At 42.1% G+C, this 26,091-nt stretch overlaps 2 protein-coding genes across 2 annotated transcripts in view; one reads left to right on the forward strand and one right to left on the reverse strand.

Moving 5' to 3' along the window:
* The window catches only part of CSMD2 (CUB and Sushi multiple domains 2), a 298,000-nt gene extending 294,890 nt beyond the window's left edge, over nt 1–3,110 (reverse strand). Inside the window, exon 1 of the mRNA XM_086480279.1 lies at nt 2,954–3,110. Coding sequence (XP_086336405.1) covers nt 2,954–3,110 — 157 coding nt within the window. The remainder of the gene's footprint in view (nt 1–2,953) is intronic.
* A 4,285-nt stretch (nt 3,111–7,395) lies between these two features.
* On the forward strand, nt 7,396–15,450 carry CZH1orf94 (chromosome Z C1orf94 homolog). The gene is made up of 6 exons (XM_086480015.1): nt 7,396–7,475; nt 7,543–7,719; nt 11,582–12,144; nt 12,986–13,149; nt 14,549–14,733; nt 15,396–15,450. The coding sequence occupies exons 1-6, from the start codon at nt 7,396–7,398 to the stop codon at nt 15,448–15,450; spliced, it is 1,224 nt and encodes a 407-aa protein (XP_086336141.1).
* Nucleotides 15,451–26,091: the final 10,641 nt, after the last annotated feature.

A 26,091-nucleotide genomic window follows, 5' to 3' on the forward strand; every position in this document is an offset into this window, starting at 1 on the left:
CCACAATCAAATGTAACCAGGCTGGTGACTATTCACTTCCCTCCCTCCTACAAAACAAAAAATCTAACCACCACTTCAGAGAGTTAATATCTCACACCTTTACCCCTTAAACAACCAAAACAAACAAACAAACAAAAAAACCCCACACACACTCAAATCACTGAGTATTTCACACTGAAGTTCCTTCCCTGGAAGAGTAAGTGCCCCTGAATCACTCTTCATCCTGTGGAGATTTAAGACAACAGAACAAAATAAAGGGATGATTTACAACATAAATACATACACATAGATCAAAATTCATAAACAGCTTCCTGGTTCTCCACTCTTCAGAGGAAGAGTCTGCCAAAAAACCCCTATTTTCCATTACTAAAAAAGAAAATTACAATGGGTTTAAATTGACAGACCATGTTTCAAGCCAGTGCATCTTTCCATAACCCAGTACAAATCAAGATACTGACTAGTAAAGCACAGCATGTAAATAATGGTATCAAGACTCCCTTTATAACAGGCCTTCAAAAGAAGCTGCATATGTGTACATCCATACACACCTGGTCAGCACGTATCCCAAATGCAGAGTCTAGTGCCGATGCATAGCTAATTACCCAGCCATGAGCAGAAAGGAATACCATTTCTATTACCACCTGTTTTGACATTCAATAAACACAATTTCAGAATCATCATACACACTGTATTTCTGAGAGGCCACACATGGATCACAATCCACTTGCAGCCAAAGACAAATTCAGTGCCCTCCGCAAACCTTAAAACACTGTCAAACCATTACTGCACCCTTAAAACTAAAAGGGGAAACTATACGAACCACCTCCTCTTCCCCCACCCTGCACAGCCACAACAAACTTCGGCACATCACAAAACACCACCTTCCCTACAGCTTGGTCAGTTCTTTGCACAAACAGAAGCTACATCATCTTGCCGTCAGACACAGTAGCATCTGAAGAAAGCACATCCTTTGTGCCATTTTTTAGAAGGAATTATTGGGCAACAGGACTACTGACATAGCACCGCTGATGTGATACGAGTAGGATTTCTTTTCCTTTTTATTTTTAAGACGGCCAGAACTACCAACTGATAGTTTTACATATACAGCTCTACTGCCACACTATGGGTACTCTTGGTTATTACTACCTACACAGACCCTAGGAACAGGGGAGGTTAGAACTGAAGCCTCTTAGGAACCCTGTTCTACAGATGTTCATGGCTTGCTCAGCGAAGGTACTAGAAGTCCCAGCCCAGCCTAAACTTACTTTCTGGGATCAGCCCCTAAAAGCACCATAGACTCTGCAAAGGGTGGGTACATTCACTCCGTATGCATTCACTGCGCTCTGGATACCCAGCAGTAAGCCACCGATTTCAAAGTTGGTATCTTACTTTGACAATAAGATCATTACTGGGATTTCAGAATTTGTTTAAAAACAGGAGCTAGGGAAGATGAGCTATTGACCAATGCGTCTACCTTTGATGCAAATAAAAAACCATCTGAGGTCTAAAAAGCTTTTACAGATCTTCTGCTCACAAAGAAAAACAACACAGAGCATCAACCTCTGGGTGAAGTATCCAGAACAGACAGCACTCTAAATGCAGAGAGAAGGGAGCTAGGGGCCTGAGAAGAAAGGATTATATACTGAGCAAGCAGGTACAGAGAGAAGCCTGGAAGATCTAGTATAAACAAGCTACAGACAGCTTAGAAAAAAAAAGCTGTAAACACCTTATATAGTAAATCATGTATTTACGTACATCTACATCAGTCTAGAAGCTGCTGGAATGGTTTTCTCTTGTGTACAGGCTAAACATTCCTGCTAAAGAAAAGAAAAATATCCGCCAAAATAAATATTCATCCTTACTTAGGACTTGTAGGTTGTTTGGGTGGGTTTCTATCTTTCCCTAAAAGACACCTGCAGTTAGCAAAACTCTTCAGCTCCACTGCAAGCGTACTCAGGAGGAGCAGTTAATGCTTGTTCTGGATCTCCTTAGAGGAAATCTGCCTTACATAATAAAATCAGTGTTGCATTCCAGATAAAATCTAAAAAAAAAAACCAAAACAAAACAAAACCCAAGCAGCTTTCATACACATCAACACACAAACACACATTCCTCTAGCCTGATATGGCAGTCAAGACAAACGTTACTTAGAAACTCTTGGAAATCGGGGCACTGCACAGTGCTGAAAGAAGACACTGCCAAACACTCAGCTCTCCCACTCTTCCCCCTCCTACACACACATAAGGACAGTCCCTAAATATTTGCCGTTTACACCAGAAATAAACTTCAGTCTTTAGATATCCTTTTGCTACAAGGGCAGTTGCAGAAACTAGGGAGGAGACATAAGCAAACTCCCCCCAAATTCAAGTGTTCTTTTGCTATCTTTCAAGTCAATAAACGCGTATTTCACGAAAAGCAGGATGCTGAAACCAAAGAGCTCTTACACACAAGATAATCAACTTGAAAGGAAGGAGGAATAAGAGAAAAGTCCTTCCATCTTCATGCAAGGCATTCTAAATCTATTTTATAAGCTATGGGCAAACACTAGGGTTAGAGAAATATTGAATTAAGATGCAAGGGAAGGACAGGGGGGGAAACCGTGATGGCATTTTTCACAGTCATCTTGCATATCACACAGCAACTGTGCACAAATGATTTGACCCACCAGAGACGGGGAATGAGCTCAAATAAAGATACCTTTTATTACCCCATCGCTTTAAATTGTTGCTCCCAAAGCATACAGAGGGAAACTATCTTGTACAAAGCTACAGAGGTCTGAAGAAAATATACTCCTTATTGAACACTACAGGGAAGCATGTGCTGACACATAAGTGTATGCACACACACAGTGTCATCCCCCACCCCCACCCAAGAGGATTAACAGTGGTCCTTTGATCTAAGGAGCAGGAAGAAAAATGCTCCTAAAGTTGCCAGCTTTCTCCATTACACTTACCAGTCACCGAGACAGCCAGCAGCCCCACGGAGAGCAGCAGCACCCGGCTCCAGGAGCTCACTTCCACCATCATGAGAGCAAAGATCCCCAATTTTCCCCAGTTTCTTCCAAAGCCGCAGCTGCATCCCGGCTTGTCCCATCCCAAGGAAGGTTGCATGTCAAAGGGCAGCAGGAATGGGGCGTGCTGGGGGTTGGTTGTTGTTGTTGGGTTCCCCCCTTTTTCTTCCCCTTTGCAATTGGGATAGTCCTCGGCTCGGCTGGATGAAGAGGAGAAAGGAAAGAGGGGGGGAAAAAGCAGGTCAGGCTTGTGATTTTTTTTTAATTTTATTTTTTCAGCCCAGAAAAAAAAAAAATCCCACCGCATGGAAGGCTCTGAGCTTCTGCAGCTGGAATGAACCAAGTGTAGCAGCAGCTCGGGGAGAGGAGAGGCAAGGAAAGGAGAGGAGGGCTGGCTCGTCCCTCCCGGTGGCTGTCTCAGAGCCAGCTCCTCGGCACTAGCAGCACACAATCCCCAGGGATTTATACTTTTTTATTAGCCAGTTGATTAATCATTCCCCTATCTTTGTTCTCCTCTTCACTAAATGCTGGGGAGGGGAGAGGGCACGGGGGTTGTGCTGAGGGGCTGCTGTGCAGCCACCAAATAGAGCTGCCTCAGTTTTGCTCCCCCAAACCCAGCACAATCCTCCCACCAGCACCCACCCCACCAGAACCACCAAACCACAAATTATGCTTTAGCGCTGTATTTATTTTTAATACACACTACAGGTTTCTTGTATAGCAGTAAGCCCCACAGCCCCCCGGTTCCGCACGCAGCACAGCACAGTACGCCTATGTACACACACGCAGCATCTCTGCTATGAAGACCTCTGCCGGAGCCATGCCGCCTCCCGGAGCACCCCCACCCCCTTTCTCCGTGCCTCTGGAACAACTTGGCGATATTGACACAAATTTTGTGATGAAGTGAATTGTTACAAACATAAGAGAGATCACAAAAGAGCCAACCCCCAGTCTGCGACTTGTCCTCGCAGCCAGCAACAGAGCGATGCCCTGACACTGGTGGGACTGGTTCCGGAGAAGGTATGCTGGAGGTGGGAAAGGCTGTGCCCCTCTACCGAGCCAACAGGCAGGCTTGGCTGTAGTGCTGTTGCCCCTTCGCAGGGCGGACGAGAGTGGTATTTCTCCACCACCACCCTTTTTCTTAAAAAAACAAAACAAAACCAAAAACATCTATTGTACATTTGTCCCTGTAGCTGCATGCAAGATGGGGAAAAAATGCAGTCCGGTAAAGCCACATTCAGGAACTTAATTACCTTGGTAACGATGCTCAGATCTATAGACAAGAAAAATAACTTGAACATGACACCAAAACTTAAAAAAAAAAAAAGGGGGGGGGGGGGGGGGAGTGGGGAGACACCCCCTCGAATATCCTCCCTCCCTGCCCGGCAAGAACCTACTCCTGTTTCCCTTTTGGTTTGACAGACAAGGAACAGCCCCTCTCCCAAAAGCACCGGGCTCACTTGCGGAGGAGGGGGTGTTCACCAGCCCGAGAGCCCCCTCTCCAGCCCCACCTCCCTCCCCTTTCCCCCCCCTCCCCCTGCCCGCCCCCCGCGGCGGCCGAGCCGGGCGGCGGCAGGCGGGGAGCCCCAGCGCCCGGCGGGCCGGGCCGAGCCCCCGCCGCTCCCGCACCCCCGGCTCGCCCAGCCCTGCGGCCAGCTCAACTCGCCACCCATCCCCCTGCCTTAGTGTTTTGCATTTGCTGCAGTTTCTTGCTGCAAAACCCCCTTCCTTCAGTCTTGTTCCGGTTGCCTTGAATGAGCCTATTTGACAGCTAAAAAACAAATTATATCGAGGGCTTGCAAATCTGTCCCTCCACCCTCAAATCAATCCTCTTTCTCACTCACTTTCCCTGTGTCCCCTCTGCATTTCAATCCTTCCACTGCCTACATTGTGAACCGATGCCAAGAGCCAAGGCAACCAGGGCTGTTACATGAAAGAGTTGCTTTATGCCTGTTTAAACTGCAGTATCCTATTCAAATAGACCTTATTGTTCAAAGGCACGGATCCAAATATAAAAGGATCAGAGAACAGGGTACCACACTTCACAGCTCCATACACTGTTTTTCCCTCATACAGCTACTCACCTCGGAGAATCCCCCCATCCCAAAATTGCATTCAGCTGAGGATGTGACTTGGTTGCTGCACACCAGCAGGGTATAGGCTGAGCCAAAGTCAGCTAGCCCTGCACCAAGAACAATCTACAGGCATAATAAAGTCATTGAGGAGATACAATCCCACTTTATTCCTGGTTAATAAAATCATATCTATTGCAACTCAAGGGTTTCCTCCCAAGTAAGTTTCCTTCTCAAAACGACTGCGGTTTAGTGTCTAACTCCCAAAAATACTGCATTTATTTGCTGCGTGGACAAGACTGATGAATACAGCAGAAAGCATCACCACAATCACCAACTTCTTTGATTACGACCCATCTCTAACAAGGAAGCGCTTGCAGGTTCCGGTTAACAGCCCATTTCTAACCCCTACCACTCACTTCGCTTCTCACCTCGCACAATTACCTCTCTCCTAAAAGAGAAATCCTGTCTTCAGTGTAAGCGCCCACCAGGAGACAAATTCTGCTCTGCACTGCCACCCGCAGTCAGAGCCCGGCCTGAAAGGAGTCTGCTGCCTTCAGACTCCGCTGCCTTCCACATGCTCTGCAGATATTTAGCCGACTTTTCTTATATTCCATTTATCACACAGCACCTCACCCTGCCTGCCAAAAGTCTGATCTGTTTTGCAATTCCTCCAAATAAAATAAATAACAGCGACTAACAACATCCACGAGTTCCAATTGAATCCACGGAGCCAAAAGCAACGCACAGGTGCGAACCAAGTGCTCCCAATACCTTCCCAGAGGAAGACAAACACTCTGAAACAAATCAAGGACAACTTAAACACGGTGCCAAAGCCTGCTTCTCCCTCTAGTTCTGACACAAAGCCACATCCATAGGGCTCTTCTCTCTCTCTTTCTCCCTCCTCTCTCCTACATGCATCATGCTCCAGAGAATGCAGACAGTACCCTGGCTCACAAATACAACCACTCTGGTGATAGGAGGAACTACAGAAGGCATTCACCCTGGGAGCATGATCGTGCTCCCTAAAATTTTAAGTACTACAATTAGTAATTTGATATGGGGAAAAAAAACCCAAAATATTAAATGCCACACAATTTATTTCATTTATTCTTTCAACCACATACTGCTATTGGGCAGGGGAGCATTTACCCCGGCACAACCATGAGTTAAGAGATAGCTATGAAAAATATCTCTATTAGCAAGAAACTACAGTCACTATTTAACTTACATGACAAGAGTCCAGTTCACTTTATCTGAAAGGAGGTAAGTACAGAGCCAAGACCTTAGTGCACAGTATAGTAATTTTGTCAGCAAAGAGTTCAATACACAGCTGTTGCATCTGAAGGTGCGCATATATTTAAAAAATACTTTGCCTTGTATTTTCATATCTAGATGAAGTTTCATAGCCCGGCACCCAAAATGCCACAGAGGATATTGTAAAGAAACAATACCCAAAGCAAAATTATGTAGCCCTGATACTAAAAAATATTCAAACTCCAAAACTGAAAACAAATTTTTTACCATGGCAGTGGAAGGGCTTACAAGGTGGCTAAAGATACTCTCCCCCTCCATCACAGAGGGGCAGTACTGCCACCATGCTTCTGGAAACATGGAAGAATTACAGGTCATGACTAGAAACACTGCAGTAGCAGCACTGCTGTGGACCTGGCTAACTTAGGTGGCACACAGACTCAAAGATGTTCACAGCATGAACAGAAGGCAGCCAAGTAGAAAAAAAGGTTCAGCTATTGAGAGAGATGAGTCAAAATTAGTCCCTCCTCTTACCTCCTGATAGAGCAGACTTCTGCACAACATGTTATGCTGGGTGGATCGAGAGTGGGCTGTGAAGAGTTTCAGGGACACAAACCACTCAAGCAGGGATGGAATGTGTTGCTAGGTGGGCCTTAGCCAGGGATGCTGCTCCCCGCTTTGGGCTTTGGCAAAATAAAGCTAAAGCAGGAACACCCCTTCTGTCTGCACTGCTTCCCTTACACAAGGCCTGTGCTCATCTCATGTCAGTGGGAAGATGAGGGACTGAGGGCAAGAGAAGGGAAAAGGTCCAGAGGGACAATCCTTCGTGCATTCCACAGGGCTTAGCCACCACACACAAGAAGTGGTACGGAGCTCAGCTACAGGGAGGGTTGAATGCTGAAGACTGGAGTCTAGATAGAGATTTGTGCTGGAGAATGCTCTCAGCCATGTGAAATGACACAACGCTGCCACTACTGTTCCTGCTGCTGGAAGCCCAGTGGACATTTCCAGCTGTTACCCTTCCTGCCAGCTGCCAGACCCCAGGGTTCCGTGGTTGCCATGGCGCTTTGTTACCAACACAAACCGTCTCTTTCCAAAAGACCCTTGGTAAATGCAGAGAGACTGAAAGATGCTCCCTGGTAAGGAAAAGGTTTCAGCCCCAGCAGTAACACCTGAGGGTCTGTTCCCCCTGGGACCTTTCCCTAGGCACATCTGGATCCACAACAACACTCCCCAAGACAGCTTGGACAAGGCCTGCCATGAGATCTGGAAACGTGTTCAACAACTCTCTGAAGAGCTGCAGCACCCATTGCTGGTGCCACTGCTGCAGCATGCTGTCTGCTCAGAGACCCTTCGAAGAGACAGCATCAGCTCCCAGTGCAGGTAAGTCATCTCTAAGCGCTGACCAAGCTCTAGTGAGAAAAACTGCTGCTTTACATTTTACACCTTTCCGACTTTTGTAACCTGTTGAAATGAAAGCCTGGGGCACAGGGTAGATAGATTGCTGTCTGAGCCTCCTAATGAGGCAAATTATTCCCACTTTTTGCGCTACAACCAATTTTCTTTGGAAAAAGTGTGTCCCATGAAATCTTACTGCTTCAAATTCTGAAGCACCGTAAGCAGCTGCTGCATTCGTTTCCCCACAACATTTAAAGAAAACCAACCACACACACATCAAAATATTTACAGGAAGAAGTGAAAGCAGCATTCAAAGGAGCAAAATCGAAAATTAAAGTGTTATAAGGAAGCTACTGTAAACAGCTGATCTTTACAAAGAAAAGCTGAATTTAGCACAGAAAAAATTATGCCAAATCATGTTTCACAGGACAAATAATGGTAAGAGGGAAGCATGCTCTTCAGATTAATGGGATATTTACTGTATGCTTCTGAAACAGAAAAAGTAGAATTTATAAATCCAGCTAACAACCAACAACCACGAGGACATGTCCAGTTCTCAAAGTCCAAACAAAACACCACACAAACATGGTCCATCTTGCTTGGTACGTGAAAGAGTGTAAACAGTTATTTCATCTTTAACAAAAGATAACTTCACAGATGAGGAAATAGCTTCACAGATGAAGAGTATCTAAGACTATGTCAGGCAGAAACCTAGGAATTGCATCTTGGAGTCCTGGCTCCTTTCCTTTCTCCTCCATATCCTAGATAAGCCAAAATCTTAAGAGTCTCTAGAATAAATACAGGAAGAGGGAAAACATGTAAATCAAGAATAACCAGTGAAGCCCATGGAGTTGCCTATAGTGGTAGGTTAAATTATGTAGCTGAAATGGCTTTACAATTAGCTCAGCCATCTGATTCGGTCCTGACAGTTGCTAAGAAGTCTTAGGAAAGAAAGCATTCTACAAACCAGTGAAGAACTGTGAACCACTAACAATCTTAATTGTATTCTTTAACGACACATTTTTACTATTAAAGGAATATAGATCTGGTCTTTAGCAATAAGTCTACTGCAGCAAGGCCACCCTAATCAACATGACTTCTAGCCTGCTTAACCTGCAATTACTCTGAAGCTAGTGCAACTGGGCAGGGATAGGTCAAAATAGTTTTAGTTTTGCTACTTTACTGTGAGGCTGTGAGCTTTAGGATCCCTGCGATGAAGGCCGTGGCCAAGACACAACCAGAAGGACCAGAGACAAACTCATGAACTTCAGTTTAGATGAAATTAAAGAGACAAAGTCCAGTGGCTAAAGTAGTATCCTTGGGTTCAGAATAATGATCCTCTACTCATTGTTCGTCTACTGAGTTAAGTTGCCTTTGGCAATTCATCCAGCCATTTCTCTCAGCAGTTTTCCTGTAATTAGCTAGCAGGCTCTTCAGGATAGAAGTACCCTCTGCAGACACACTCATACAGCAGAGTACATTGATCACCAGTTGCTCAAAGACCCCAGTCATTGAACCTTCCAACAACAGCCAAACTGAACGGCTAAAACTGAATTACTGTACAGAGCTCAGTGAACTACTTTAAAATGGAAACAATTCAAATAAGACCCTGGGTCAGGTTTCTACCTTTGAGGTAGAAGCTTCTGTACCCTACCTTGGCTACCTCTATTACTCCTGAAAGACTCATAGACAGATAGATTAAGAAAAATCTTTCAGTATATACTGTCAGTATATTCATCAACTGCAGTAGCATCGGCGGCCAAAGACTATACTGCGTGACCTTGCTCAATAATTAAGTCCTTAATTATTTTAAAATATTGACTTATGCAAATTGCTAGTATGCTCATTTTAAAATGTATCTGGAATCTTTTGAACAAACAAGTTTCACCTTCCTGGTTTTGTTCTGGAGCATTTGGATGGAGAAGAGCAAGTTATTGAGAACACAGCTTTGGCAAGGTGGTGACAGGAGGAACCTCTCTTTGTGGAAGAAATCACTATTTACCAACATAAAGGAACTTATAATCTTCCATGAGAAGATGACAAAGCTTCATAGGCAAGCATCAGAGCTAGGAACATGACATGCTGCATTCGCATCTTCAAACACAGGACTCCGGTAACCCAATGAGCATGTCAAGACAGACAACAAGCATAGTTGTCACCTCAGGTCTCTCCAACTACAGTCAGGGCACAAATACCAACAGGTTGTGCAAAGCAGTAAGAGGGGACCCAAAAAAAATAAAATATTTGAGTAAGAAGTTCAAGATCCGAGTAAGAAGTTGCAGAACCAGGGCTAGAGCCTCTGAAGCTGCCAGAGACAGGAATCCCACTGAAAGATGCGGCAAAAAGTTGTACAAAATGAGCTGTACTCAGAAATAGCCCAACAATTTTCTATTTTCACATCCACAGTATAAATCTGTTGAGGTTTTTGTTAAAGAGAATAGCTATGTTCTTTAAAAATAGGGGGGGAAGCAGCATCCTACTAATTATAGTGATCCTATGATTAGAGATAATTAGATACATTTACAATTTAGAATTGCCTAATTTTAGCTGTTTCTGAACCATATATGTATCTATATAGCATGTGCACAGAGCTCCAGTCTTTCCCTCAAGCTAAGAAGAGTAAATTGATAATACATTAAGTTATTGAACATAGTTGGATGTGAAAGAGCAAACTGGAATTTAAATCCATGTTTTGAGTAGGTAACCACAATAGGCACTAATTGTATTTTGAGCAGGTAACCATTAGAGGCACTTAGGTGTGCCTTAAAAGAACACAAAATTGTTCAGCTTTGACAGCAGTCCCACTGTAAAGTCCCAGAGGACTGGGGGGGGGGGGGGTGTATAGAGGTGCTTTATCATGCACCCTACAGATTAAACCATCTGATAGTCTTATCTCCCTATATAAGAGGTGGTTAATGAGCTACTATTAGCTCGTGGTATGCTAACATATGAGGTTACCATATTAATAAGGTATTATTAATATCTTATTAATAATATAATTATTAATTAATAAATAATAGATCTCAATATATAAATACTACAACACCCAGCCCTGTTAAAGTCTTACAGGTGATAACTGAATTGTAACAAGTCAGTCCAAGGAAATTCAGGCCCTCACCCTGCAGAGATTTAAGGATCCACTGAGTCCTGAAGGTTGAAACCATGCAAAACTGGAGCCTGGAGAACAAACAAGGTTTCTCCCATCAGGGACACTGGGATACAAGGCATATAACCCAGGAAACTCTTTTCAAGTCCATGGGGTTGATTTTACCATCCTTGATAGATGAGGTGAAAACCACCACAGGGCCTCGGTGTGTAACTGTGTACGGCTTATCCACTTTACCAACTGTTGTGGGGATAACTTCAACAATGATTAACAACTGCTCTAATGCTATGGCACAGGGAGACACCTGGTTCTTCCCCATGGCAAGTGTAACCCACCTCAAAGCGCGTTTAACTCATTCACACCCACTGCCAGCAAAGAATCACCTTGTTTAACAAAAAACAGATTGTGTTTACAATCAAAATATATTTTGACCCACAAATATTTTTAAGCATATATTCTATAATCATTCTTTGCACACCTATAATGCTGTCATCCAACTTCGCTTCAGTTATTCTTGGAGATGCATTAACTAAGTTACAGTTGTCTCTTTTTTCCTCTTTTATGTGATACTTTGGAAGAGAATGGTGTCAAAGATGGAACTTTATTCTGGTTAAGAAGGAATACTTGAGTCTCACACAGAACACTAATGAGAGAGAAACATAGGGTTTAGGAGTAGTCGAGAAAAGTAGCTCAATTTTAAGTCAAACCTCCATTAACAGCAGCCATACTCCTTTCTTACAGCAACTACTTGCTAGATGAACCAGAGGGACTCGAAAGAATATACAGAGCAATGATTGGAAACAGAGAAAGGGAGATGAAATTAAGAGCTCTCTGTGATGCTCGGCTTTCTGCTAAACCTGTTATCACCAGCCTTCTGTGTTCAGCAAAATCCCACAAGAATTCCAAGGGGCTGGAGGATGGCAGCATGACAGGCACTCACAGCATGGAGAGCAGCAAGCTCAAGGTGCCATTTCTGCTGAAATACACAGACACTGCCAGAGGTGCAGGCAATCAGGTAATGGCTGAGGAGACAAAGGCAGTGAAGGAGTTCACACAGAACAGCAAATTCAGCTCTGCCAAGAGTCGTACAGCTGCATCATCAACAAGAGCAGCAGCAGAACGTCAAGCTACGGGACAGAAGCAGCAGCTCACACCATTTGCCAAGATTTGCTCCAAAACGGATTCCAATGCAGTCACAAAGAATCCAGGTATGGATCTGGGCATGGTCCTTGAACATGAGCTGGGAGTCATAGGAAAGCTAAGACATAAACCAGAAGCTGTTGAAAAGCAGGTGGCAGGAGCTGGTCAGGCATCACTGCAGCATTTGCTCTATGATGATGTCCTTTCCAAGCCTTGTGTCAGAGACTGAAAGCTGCAGAACTAATCTTTTCCATTCAAGAATTCTCCTTTTATACCAGGATGCTGGTATCTCTCTGCCCTCTAACTAGCACCTATCCAATGTCCTTCTCACATGTTGAAATAGAACAGATGCATACAGTAGATATAGGAAGGTCATGGCCACAGAGATTTACGTACCTGGTCAGATTTTTCTAGAAGCTACTTTTTTGGTTGTTGGGTTTTGGGGGTTTGGTTTTTGTTTCGTTTTTTGTTCGTTTGTGTTTTTTCTTTGTAATATCATTATTTTGGGGTTCCCATTGTGGGACATTTAAAAGATGCTAATTTCCACAGAGTATTGGTAACTACATTCCTTGAAGCATCTTAGAATAGCCAAGAACTATGGTGCATGTCCAGATCTACTGTTTAAGTTTCTGGGCTAGATTTATCAGCCCAGAGACTTAAGACACAATCAACTTACTCTGTTGTAATATCCTTATCTCAATGAGTTTTGAACTTTGGGCAAAGGTTCTTGTTCTATTCTTCCAATTTCATTTGTTCTTATGGCTCAGGCAATTAGCTTTACTCCAGGTCCTGTGGGTCAGAGTTTAATGGCCCTACAAGTGAATTTGAACTGCTAATTGCTGAGTTTGGGTCGCTGTGTTGCAGAAATACAGCCTGCAAAAATAACGGAGATCTTAAACAGATTTTGCTTACAGGCAAAGCATGTCCTCTTAATTGCAAATGTTCCACAGATTAATGAAGAGGATGCATATTTATTAATATCTTTAACTTTGTTTTGTTTTACAGTAACTACTGCAAGACCAGATAAAAAATATGTTAAATACAATGCAAGTACTTCGGGCTTTTCTACTACTTCAATGACCACAGTATTAAATCAGCCAGTGTGGCAGCATCTGATCTTCCGTCCATTTTCCATCTTTCCCAACCACTCGAACCTCCCACAGTTTCAGGTAACGTAAATAGACTCACGTTTTGTAAGGAGAGAGTAGAACACCCCCAAGCCTATACTGATGAACTTGCACTACAGTAGGTTACATTAAGTGGCTTTAGGTCACAAAGTTTTAAGAGGACATGTAATGCAGTCCTCTGAAATGGCTGTGATGATATCAAAGGATGATGTATTATTGACACAGATAATTAATGTTGACCTCTCAGCCTTCATTAGTTTCCATTTTTATCTTGTATTGTTAACTATTTTGACGTAATAATTCATTACAAATATTTCAAGTGATTGCCCTGCTGGACACTGCTTTCTTAGTCTAGTGAAACAGGACCTCATATCGAAATAATAAAGCCATCTAGGACTAGGATGAAGCCCAATGCTCAAGTTGAAAGAAATAAAAGAATGAATAGTGGGAATGCCAGGTAGCCATGGCTTTCTATGGGCTATGCTCCCCTAGTTCCCACCAAAAACACACCAGAAACAAAGCTATGGTTCTCTAGCAGGGCTCAGTTCATCCTACAAGCTGTCAAAAGTTGTCACCAGCCTGTTATAAGATACAGAGGGTGGAGACACATGACCCAGAGCACAAGTGTTTTGCCAGACTGAGCTCCCTTGGAAGTTTACAGTCCAACTATTTTCCTTTTTTCCATTAAATCAATGATTAGGTAGCACAAAAGATACCTACCTTGCACAGGAAGAACGCACAGTCCATACACGTCAGCAGTCAACAGTGAACTGAATTTTTTCCCCAGGCAGAAGAGAGCTACAGTGTGGAAAGCAGGCTCCTATTCCGGTGGTCTCAGACTATAGGGAGACAGAGAGAGGACTTTAGCCCGAAGCTAAGAAATACATTTATCTCAACCTGGTTTCTTTGAGCATAACATTCCCCTAAAAAGCTTACACGGAAGTAATTAATGGACCAACTCAGACTATTTTAAAAATCATGCCTTACATATTCTTAACAGGGTCCATATCAGAGAGCAAGGATCCTGTATCAGCAAGCTCTGCACCCCTCCTTTGGTTGCTATTCAAGACAGGTGCGTTTAAGTGGTTATGAACATGCTTTAATTTGCAGAACACAGATGCTGAGCACAATAGATTAGTCAGAGCAGTTTGTCATGTGCCAAGATTGACATCGGTGCCATCGCAAAAATACATTTGGGGACAAGATACTGAACTGATAGAAGTTAATACAGTTTGCTGGAGCACTGTGTGCTCAAGAGACAGCCTTGAGCCTCTAACTGAAAACATTTATTGCTTATGCTCTAGTTTTGTATAAAATTGGGAGAGACCACTGTGTGTGTCTGAAAAAAATATCTTCAACAACTCCAGTTTCCATCTATGGGGTTGCTGCCTTGTCGGTATTCCTGACCTACTTTTTTATGCCATTTCTTTTTCCTCCCCAGGTAGCCCCATACAGCCCACAGCAGATTTGCCAGCCACCTTACACTCCAGTGTTGAACTACATCCCTTGCATTCAGCCCCATTATCCATACCGGCAGATGACTCCACCTACACTATCCAGCAACATTCAGGATCTATCCCAAAGGGCAGGCAATGGGATCCAGTATCCATTTTCTCCTTCCTACAGGTATGGCCATGCAGACTTACTTCCTATTTTTTCAGTACTTTAGGGAGTTTGTTAGTTGCTGTAAACCCGCACAGAGCTAAAGATTCAAGCGGCAATGGGATTTCCCGGTTACATTCTCACTAAATTCCAAATCTGAACAAGAGACAAGATTTACTGTAAGGTCTACATTCTAGAATAATTTTAATACAAAAAACGAGTAATTAGTTTTGGGTGAATGAAGCTGCAACACTGTGCTATAGGAGATACCATGTACAACTTCCAAACAATATTATGGATAAAAAAGTACAAACACTAACTTAACAAAAAGGAAATGCTTCAACATGATAGAAACCAAAATATTTTGACACTGTCAGAATGAAATTAAAGGATTCACTTTGATACCTCGCTATAAAAACTGTAGTTAAAATGAACATATACCAAAGGTCTGGTACAATAATCTCCAGAGATTCAAGTTCTATATATCACCTTCTGTTAAATGCTTATGTGATGGACAGGAATAGCACATACTTCCCCACAGATCACCTTCCCAGAAACCATATTACACATCAAAAAAAAAAGCTGATAAATTCTTCTAACAGCTCCATTATTAGGAAGAAGAAGTAGTAATTTGGAAGTTAGATGTAATCCCCTGAAGCTTGACTAAATTTCTTTTTCTGTTTTAGGTTTAGTTCTAGACCTGGAGGAACTGTGATGACTGTTCCAGGGACTGCTATGTAAAATTTTAAGTGAACCCAGATTTCCTATCCTAGCATTCAGAGAATCCTTTTCATGTTTTCCCCAAAGTGAACATTTCCATTGAGAATAATCCCTATGATTTACATGGTAAGAAACAGCTGCCTGACAATTCATCTGAGGTTTTTTTAGGATGACAGAATAAGAAAGGGCTTTTTTTGTTTTGGAAGATGGAGGCAAAGAAAAATGTTTTATTTATGACAAATGCCTGAGCTGCTTAGAATTGAGTGTTGGTGAAATAAAGACTGTTGATAGAAAAGAGTCTTGGCCACAGATTTTGGAGAAGTGACTTTAGTTGTGTATTCAAAATGAGATTAACACAAATACATTCAATAGCTGGGTTGTGCAGCTCCATGCATGACATGTTCCTGTCTTAGTATCTCAAACTAACACTAATCCAGACGGCAATCTGACCTTCACTATTACAGAAGGTCAGACCATAAAGCTTGTATTCCCTTGGTTATTTAACTCAGGAGTTTCAAGGCTCTAACTTTTGACAGTGAGCCTTTGCCCCTGCAAAACAGCTTCTGCTTCCTCTGGAGCCTGCACCATTACTGCAAAGCCAGAGCAGCACAGCTTTCCCTAGACAATGGATGGCTATAGCTAGCTGTCTGCTAGATTTCAGCCACACTTTGCTGGGTCAGAAGTAGACTGATTAGATGGGATTCTACAGCCTGCGTGATACACGTCAGAACAAATTACCACAAAAGTCTCTCCCAGCCTTAAAACTGGAGAATAGGGTCTCAGTCAAAGATCTGACAGTTTGCAATCATCCAGCCCTATACCCAGTAGTATGCAATCAGTCTGCTCTTAAATTCAAGAAGACATATTTATGCTTTGCTTAAGAAGGGTGTTGCACACACACAAGTCAAGATGTGAAATTAACTCTTTACACTGCTTAACAAAAGCCTCGGTATTCTGCAAATAGTTACAGGTCCTACAAAATGCAGAGCACCATTCATTCCTGGAGAAGCCGAAGGAGCAAATATGCTTAACATCTGTAGGCAGTCAAAACACTTTGTAAGAGGCAAACTCATAATCCAAGCAAAAGATGTCACATCCTTCCATTCACTGAGCTTTAGACTTGGCCCCAGATACACAAATACCAGATTTTTTTTTCTATCCTCCCAGTAAATAAAACTGATCTTGTGGCTTTAAAATATTCAGCTCTCCCTTCCCTTTAATCCTGTTTGATGGAAACAGTACAACTTAGTTGTATAGACTTAGCTGAAGCTAGTAAAGAATTCATATCAAGTAGGTTTACTCTCGTAAGGTTGATAAAAAAATCTCGCAGTGATCCTTCAGGTGACATTTTGCACATTACAACTAGTTTACTCCTCACTGTTCCTCTTTCCACACTGCATCAATATCTATTTTGTGTTACCCAGATGGCTGAGGTGATCTAGGACAATTTATAATAAATTCATGCTTTGGCAAGATGCGCCCACTAGCCTTTTTTTCTCCACATACCGCTGTAGGCCAAAATTTCAACTAAGATAAATTAGACAAGCAATTAGAAACCTCCAGTGTTTCCACAACACATCAACATTCTTCACTCCCCTTGCCTTATGGGTAAGGTGACAGGTTGATAACATAACGCAATCTGAAAGACTGTTAAAGTAATACCAAGGCAGCCAGAAGAAATCAAAGCTAAAGCCCATGTATTGCTTACAAACTCACATCACTGTCAGCAACAATGATCTTACAGTTCCAGTGCATCTCATACCCAAAAAGACTAGAAGAGGGGACACTAATATAGAGACCACCTACGTCACATCACCACACTGAATTTGCTAGTGACAAATAACCTGAACCACCCATATCACTACTGTACCACGACTCAGGCTAGAAATCCAGGGAACTGAAGATTAGCCAAGATGCAAGAATAAGCTCCAGGGTCCTGTGAGGAATGGCCATAGGATTATTAAGGCACAAGTGGTCTAAGCCACAGTCAGTAACACTAACACACTAAGGCAGGATTGCATGGTTTTTCTACTCAAAATGCTTGCCTTGTTTTCAGCACAGGATCAAAGATACCTAATGAAGATGCTTGTCAGTGTTTTTCTTTCTTCCCAATTATTCAACATATACAGCTCCGGAAGCATTCCAGTTCTCAGGAGCTTTTTGCTCATACTCTGAAATCCACAGTTCCAGGCTTTCACAACACAAAACTCTACGAGATGGGAAAGGGAAATTATCCCTATTTTACAAATAAGAGCTGAACTCTGGGAAATGAGAGCTCAAAGATTTCATCCATCCAGTTTAAGGGCACTAACTACGGGCAGCCAAATTCTCAGGAACACAAACGGGTATCTAGAGGGTACGAGATTCACATAAACTTTTCCTCTAGCTTGGCCCTTTTTTGCAACTCCCTTCCACTGCGTCCCATTGCTACTTGATGTCACATGCAGCTCCCTGGCCAAATCCTTATTTCTTTCATAATTCAAATACTGAATTTTTCCGAGTTCCTCTTGCAGCACACTCTCCATATCCTCTATTACGTCTGTTACAGTCTTCCTTTCAAAAGGAACTTTACAGAACAAAATAATTATTTACTTATGTTTTTCAAAACCTACACTTGGATCAGAATTTGCTTTGGCGGAAGTCAGATATGTTCTGCCCCAGTATATTCCCATTTTCTTTAAGTAGAATAGAAGCTTGGCTTTTTCTTCTGTTAAATCCACTGGCTGTTTTTCTCCAATATTCCTAATGCAATTAGCATAACAAGATAAAGGAATCATCAAATCCTTTTCCATTTGTCTTCCTTTATAAAAGGACTGATGACAAACTGGGGATCCGAATCTGTATTGAATTACATTTGCCACAAAAGAGTTCATTAAGTAATAGTACGTAATAAAAATCATCTGTCAACTTGAAGGATAGACCAAATCCACTTAACAAAACAGCTGGTTATTTTCTAGAGCACTCCATAGCTCACAAACAGTCAATACGAGCAAGGAGAAAGACTGAGACAAAGGGAAATAAGGAACAGTTCAGATATTAGCATGCTAAGCCACAGTTTCAAGGCTCTTGTCTTCTGCACAGCTGTAGCATGACTGTAGGTAAAGACTTTGCCCATAGTACCCCGATTTCTCCCTTATTATGCTGGCAGCAATAGCTCATTTCACCAGGAAAAGGATTATGAGGCTAACGGCATGGCACACCATGAGGTGCTTCAACACCTGGAGTATCATCAGGGGACCTGAATTTCTATCTCGCTCCAACACATCAAATGGTCCATGATGACAATGGGAGCAAGGTCACATTTCCCGCCCCCAATGTCCATGCACAAGGCTGAAGCTGCACCACCACATCCTAGTGGAGAAGCATCACTGCTCCCAGCCTCCCCAGCCAGGACACTCAAATGTAAAGGAGCTTCTGACTTGCAAAGTTTGTGCTCTCAGCAGCAAACCTGGGAAGACAAAGCAGAAGGATCAGTGCTAGTCCTTTGCTCTAACAAGCCATATTGGCATCTGACAGAAAATTTGCCTCCCTTTCTGCATTCGTCTCACTCTTTGAATAATCCAAATCCATGCAAACTGTCTGCACTGCTTTGGCTCAAGGGATTTGTTCCAAGATCCTTTAAGCCCCATAACATGTCACTTAAAGTAAGAATACTAGAGGTAACACTCAATGCCACAGAGACAGCTTGTTGGGAATAAAGGTCAGCCGTGACATGGCATTGCTACGAACATACAGTGCCCCTCTTGAATGTATTTGACACAACATAGTCTCTGAAGAGCAACCTTTCTTAAAAAGGGCCAGTTTCATTTTAATCTTGTTGACTCTTCACCATTTATGTTTTTATTACAAGACTCATTCTTAGTGGTCCTCTTCCACATATCCACAAAACTTTCAGACAGCAGATTCATATGGTGCTTTAATAAAGCCTCAGAAGAGAATGGATGTAGAAGCCCTATACTTGACTGCACACTAGATCCTTCTCAGGCAATCAACCAACCAAAACTAAAAATGAAACTAGTTATGAATGTTAAAAGCAATCCATTATGCTATTCTGTCTTTGAGAATCTCACATTGCAACACAGGACGGAAGCTCCAGGCCCCAGCATGGTGATGGTCATGGTGCAGCCAGCCCAGCTGCACCTCTGATCCAGACAGAACTTTAGAACTTTACAAAATCTGAAAGTACAATGGGCGTGGATATGCCACCACCATGTCAAACTCCAACCTGGATTATTATCGGGAGCTGCTTTTCTGAAGCAACACTCATGTCCTAGGTCAGCCTTATTGCTTTTGATCCAAGTCCCCAACACAAGCTTCATACAGCTTTTCATACAAACTTACTATTTCAAGACTGATCAAGCCTATGCAAGTTAGAAACCCAGAGCCTAGCTGAGCATGCTAACAATTTCCCTTCCTTCCCTTTCTTTAGCATCTGTCTCAAAAGTGTTTTCAAGTAGTCTAAGCTTACCTGACATCCTTCAAAAACCTGAAGATTCATGTTCAAGTTCTATTGATCCCAATTACAGATGGGATGACAGTGAAAATGGAAATCTCGTATCAGGGGTTGTAAAAACTTCTTGTCTGTCTCCTACTATTAGTATACGCAATCATATCAAAACACAACTCACTTCTTTTGCCCCAGGTCATCTTCCTTCACTGTAAAGGAAGTAATCTGGTTTTGTAATTTATATTACTATACAAAAACTCTGTATCATGAACGTATTTGTTTACACATACAATAACTGGCATTGATTTTTAGTATGCAAAACCGCATCACCATTATCAGATTCTCTAGGACTGCTGTGTTCATTACCTGCCAGAATGGGCCAGAAGCCATCGCAGTTACTAGCTTTAGCCACAACAGTTTTTCAAATATGCCCTTGTATTGCCCTGCTGATCAGATTTGCAGAACTCCTCACTGACTAATGGTAAGTCTTGCTGAAGATCTTGCCCTCTCCTGGATAAAAATCCTGCCCTTGCTGCTCCAGTAAAGATGGAATAAACTGGAGGATGTAACAGCCATTTGCAGGAGCTGCAGGTACCTAGAGTTGCAATATTAGTTTAGAGACAGAACCACCTTCATCTGCAGGCATGGAACAGCATTTCTCTCCCTTTCCTCTCAAAGTCCCACACTTGTTGTTGCTACCACTGCAGTTCTTGCAAAGGCATTTAGTCCAGCTGCTACCCAAAACAAACTTTCACAAATTAGCTTGCATGGTTCCCAAGTCCATTAAACTTAAGATAGTGTGGGGAGGGGGGATTGATTGAATAGCTATTAATCAAAATATGGTTTTATTCTTGTGATGTCATAAACTGCAGAAATAGAGCTCAAGCAGTTTATTAAATTACAGGAATGCCAAGAAAAATAGATAGCTTTAATAATACATTTTTGCCTATCCGTTGTATTTTATATGTAGCTTGCAGAAGAGGATTAAAGTTTTCTAGCATATAAAATTGCCATTTAAAAGAAGGAAAAAAAAAAAGCAAAAAAAAAAAATTGATTCTGTCACTGATAGAGAATACAATTATTCTAGGCTAAAAAGTTTATTCTTTTGCTAATGTGTGAGATTACTGCAGTTCAGAGCCTACAGGAGAGGAGGGAGGATCGTTCCAAGATTAGAAATGGTCTCTGAACTTAAAAACAGAAGTGCAAGTGCATTAGCCAAGACAGACATGTTGTGTGTGTGTTTCACACAGATGTCTCATACAGGCAGGCCCATCGGCAGGAGAAGGCTCTCTGGCTAACATACCTTGTCCGTGCCTTTCCATCACCCTTGCAGGCTGGGCCCACCATGATACCCAGGTCTAGTGGATCTACTAGAGCAGTGGAGTACTGGGCTGCCTACGGATTGCAGCAGCAAGTCACAGGTTAGCAGAGGTGCCTAAAGGAGGAGAGGACTTGGCCAGAAACCTCTGTTCTTCACCATCCAGAGAACAAGGAGATGTGTTATTAACATCTCCAAGGCCAGACAACTTTTGTGAGACTGTTTGGATGAAGAACATCACTGCCTACCTATTCACAGCCACTCTTCAGCAGGGACAGCTTTGATTTTCTTAGATGCTACCTCAACTATTTCTACCTCTTAATTAACAGTTCAAGAAGCATCCCTCTTTATAGTCCCAGGCCCACCACTCTGTCTTGTTTATTATTCTCCCACCATCCTACTTTCTCTCAATCTCCAAGACTTTTCTGTGATTCAGCATAAGCATACCCATCCCAGCTCTTGCAAGCTGCAAATTGAGCCACATTATCTGGATGGAAGGCTTCCAAAGAAAATGCCCAAATAGTGCTGATGAACTGAAGTTCTTTCCACTGGGAACAGAACTCACAAGAACACTACCAGGGGACACTGTGCTGTGACTCAAGATGTGGTATGACTAGCATAGCAAGTAAACATGAAATTCTGAACGTATACCCTTAAGAATTGTGACACTTAAAAATGCTACAAGCAGCAAGTCTTGCATGTTTGAGATGGCTCATTTATGTTGATGAACCAAAAGTCTGTTTCCACATCTTAAATTCCTTCAGTCTCTCAGCTGTGCTTTATATATTGCCCTCCAAACATGGTCTCGCAAAGACAGACATTGATAAGTGCATTGTACTATTAGGATCTCTTAGTAGGGAGCAGACTACATGAAGTCTATATTTATCAATCTATCTGCAAATGTATGGGGGGGGTGTCTACACTACTTAACAGGTAAATCAATGTGAACACTATGGTCAGGGATAGCCCAAGGTTAGCAGAAACATACCTAGGAACGCATCCAACATGTTGGTATGCAAATTTAATCTCCTTTTCATATTCACCTCTCAGAAACATGCCCCTGTTGATCTTTCACAGATGCTTCTGCAAAAGCAGGGCTCATCAGAAATGAAGTGTTTTATTGAACATGCACTCCTCTCACCTCTGAGAGCATTTTGTCTCCTGGGATGATGGAAGTATCCAGCTGAGGAAGTGAACAGCAGGAAGCAGTCTACATACACTTTAATGTTTCACACTGTGCTTTCCTGTTCCTTTTGGCATGATCTATGGAGCACTCTGCTTTGGCATTCAGACATATACACAGAATATAAGGCTAAAAGGAAGCTACAAAGGTCACTCAGTCTCCTACCCTAAGGCAGTATCAACATTACATGAAACATCTGCCTAGATGATATATATATGGTTGACATAGGTAAAGCTGATCCTGCCTTGGGCAAAGAGATTGACTAGATGGTTTACTGCACATATAAGTTATTCATGTTTACATGGCATGTCTTCTTAACAAAAAGGAGACCAACTGTTCACCAAAGCATCCCTTTCCAAACATTCACTGCTGACACATCTGGTCACTGTACAGTGGCTATTAAGACCAACATCTACCTTATCTGTGCAATTTCCCCCATAGGTCCTGTAACCTGCCTCTTTGTGGAACCGTTACCTAAACTAGGTGCATGTTCTCCCACAAGCATTTTACCAAAGGCTGCAATTAATTGGGGAACATTGGCTTGGTTTTTTGGTTTGATTTTTTTTTTTTTCAAATTAAAACTACGACCAGATAATTTTCTTAAAAACAATTAATAGTTCAGTGGCTTATCCACCTGCTTCCTATAATATCTTCTGTAGAAGAAACAGTAGGTTTCTAATCCAAGCCCTATTTTTCATGCAGAATTTGGTGCTATCAATGCAACTCCAATGTTCTTATTTTCTCTAGTTCATTTGTTCAAACTGAAGCAGATGAATTTTAGTTGAAAGCTTACTACCAGCTTCACTTCCAAACTCCTGGCCCATAAGGAAAGACTTTGATGCCAGCTTCTTGCATTAATGAGAAACTGTTAGAAGTTTGTTGCCACTGGTTATGAAGAATCTGACATGGATTCCAAAAAAGGAAGAGGAGAAGGAGTATTATCAATCCTAGTCACTTAAGCATTCCAGTTCTCTGCACATCTTCACAGATACTGGCACAGCTCAGGGATGGAGACACACAGTGAAATTTTCCTGAATTCCTTCTGGCAGAAACTGCTACATTACTCTTCCCAAGCCAGGAAAGTGCATTTGTCACAGTCTTCCCCAAGACTTCAGCTAGCGCACAACACTAACTCAAACACACAACTCCATGAAGCAATACAAACCTGTACAGGCTGCAGAGACTCTTTTGACCCCCCTCTGCTCTTCAGGTTTCTCTCCAGAGCTTTGAATGATCTCTTTCCTTGCTAAAGTTGCTCATACACAGGTTTACTCCAGCAGCTCACTAACACCCATGAGTTCTAACACCTTGTAAACAGAGTGCAACAGACTACCACACACCTCATGCAGCAGTAGGTGGCTGAAGGGCTGAGTGTCTCAGCCTCTCCCCCAACTCATCCCACCATCGTGCTCAGTGCAGAATCTATCCCTGCTGTAAGCCTTCCCTGCCATGGCCTGGAATTGAAAAACTGGAAAGTGTAGCTATGTGTGCTTTAAAAAGACTGGCTCAGACTACTAATAATTTCCTACTGTACACAAGCAACAGTAAAATATTAATTTTACAGCAAAGCACATCTGGATAGGCACAAGCTTCAAGGAATAAAAAAGCTTCACAAGACAGTACAACATCACTTTAGGCAATGGAATCATGAGCTCAGAAAAACAGATCAACTGGTCTTACCACTTTAGCTCTGTGGTTATTTTTAAACATTCTGTACAAATTTTTGTCCAGTTCTTTTCCAATGGGCTTGTTCTGACACTTATTTTTATGCGCTTAAAATTGGGATCCACGGGGTGGGTGTGCACAGTTACTTCCCCACCTTAATAAGATATTTTGCATATGACACACATCACTGATAAATGCCCACTTGCTGCTGTGGCTGTGCTTCACCATTTATACACTACTGAATTAATCTTATTAGGAAGTATAATATTCAGAGCATTTATTCCCTACTTCCTTTCATTTGTATAAATATGTTGCTCTGCCATGTTCTCTAATTGCTTAACATCTGTTAGGAGGAAGGGAAAATAAACACATTATGGCAAGAACAAACTGTAATACCCTTTTAAAAAGTGCAAATGTAGAAACATTTTAGTATGAGCTGAGAAAACCAGGAATACCAAAGCCAAAAAAAGTAAAAGCCATCTAGCCCATCAAGTGAGGAAAAGTCTTTGTGATCAAGATTCCCACACTAACAGAATCAAGTTCATTCAGTTCAATTTTAGCTTTTGATTAAGTGTTAATTTAATAAAAGTGGTGCTTGGCCAAAACCTAGTACATGGGAACGTAGGCAAGTCTGAAAGAAATATTTTCTACTCAGCCACTGCCAGCAGCATCCTGAGCACTTACTCAGCTTTTTGTATATAGGAACTCCTCAAGTCCCTGTGCCAGTACCCATTTATTAAATTGAACATTTAAGGGTATGCTGCCAGTTTAGGGCCAATTGATGACATTGGCTTCATATACAGCCACTAAAGCCCCCTTCAATTCATGGTGACTTTGAGTAGCATTTACATCATTCCACAAAAACTAAGGATAAGTAAGAGCTACAAACACGTATGTGTGTCCTACAGTGCAACCCCAAGAAACTGTTAGGACACTTCTGAATTTCAGGTGTAAGCTAGCTTTAGTCTTCAGTTTACAGTCTTGCTGAAACAACTATTAATGAACCCACCTAATAGAGACACATCTTATACTAGCAAAAAGGAACAATAACTGTCTAGATCCTTCCACTAGGAAGAACAGAATAGCTAGAAAGCATCTTTATTCATTTGATTTTGCCTGCTCAAGAAATACTGCTACAATCTTTCCTTTGCTCCAGCCTGTATTTTACCTCCTGTTTAAAAGAGGAAAACAAAGCCTACTTTTATATGAAATATTAAGTCCCAAGGTCTAATCTGAACCTGCTGTACATTACTTGTACATTTCAATGTCACTGTGACAGAGCTGACAATGCAGATAGTCATTCACGAAATCACGCAATAAAATCTGTTAACCATAGGCAGAGTCCTGCAAATAGCATTTCATTTTTGTGAGCTTTTTTATTTTAAAATTATTTCTCCTCTACTGCCATTCTTTGCCTCACTCTCAGAAGCATGCTAGTTATCAACTGGGGATTAAATTGTGTGCAAATTAAGAGTTTATCGACTTCAGCTTAAAAAATATGGAGGGGAAAACACTAAAGTCAAACCATTCACTGAGATAAGAGTCTTGTAAAAAAAGGGGGAAAATATATCACTTCCAAAATATATTTCATCCAAAATACTATTCCTGGAGCCTGATACTCCTAGACAAAGCTAGGAGAGTAACATGAACAAAATGGGTGTAGTATAAGTCAGCTCACATGGTGGCAGTTTTAGACTCTTCACCTCCTATATATTCTCAAGCCATGCATACAACACTTGCAGGCTGAATGTCAGGGATGAAATCAGCTAGGACAGACACCTTCAACTTCAGGACAGCTAACATGTCTTTTCCTCCCCCAGTCACAGCAGCAGGGGCAAGCAGAATCCTTTACCAGGGGATGCCTTTCTGGGAATACCCCTTCAGCAAAATCAGGGACTCCTGTGCTCTGCATGTAGAGTTTCATACTTTCTCCCCAAACATTGGATGTTGGCTATTGGCAGAGGCAGGCGTGTTTTCAGTACGTTTATTTAGTTCTTAACACAAGAAGTGTTTTTTCTCAGGTCTGAGATCTCCTGATAATCACGCAGT

Source organism: Leptosomus discolor, chromosome Z (assembly GCF_034619465.1).
Source record: "Leptosomus discolor isolate bLepDis1 chromosome Z, bLepDis1.hap2, whole genome shotgun sequence".
In the NCBI taxonomy this organism is placed as follows: domain Eukaryota; kingdom Metazoa; phylum Chordata; class Aves; order Leptosomiformes; family Leptosomidae; genus Leptosomus; species Leptosomus discolor.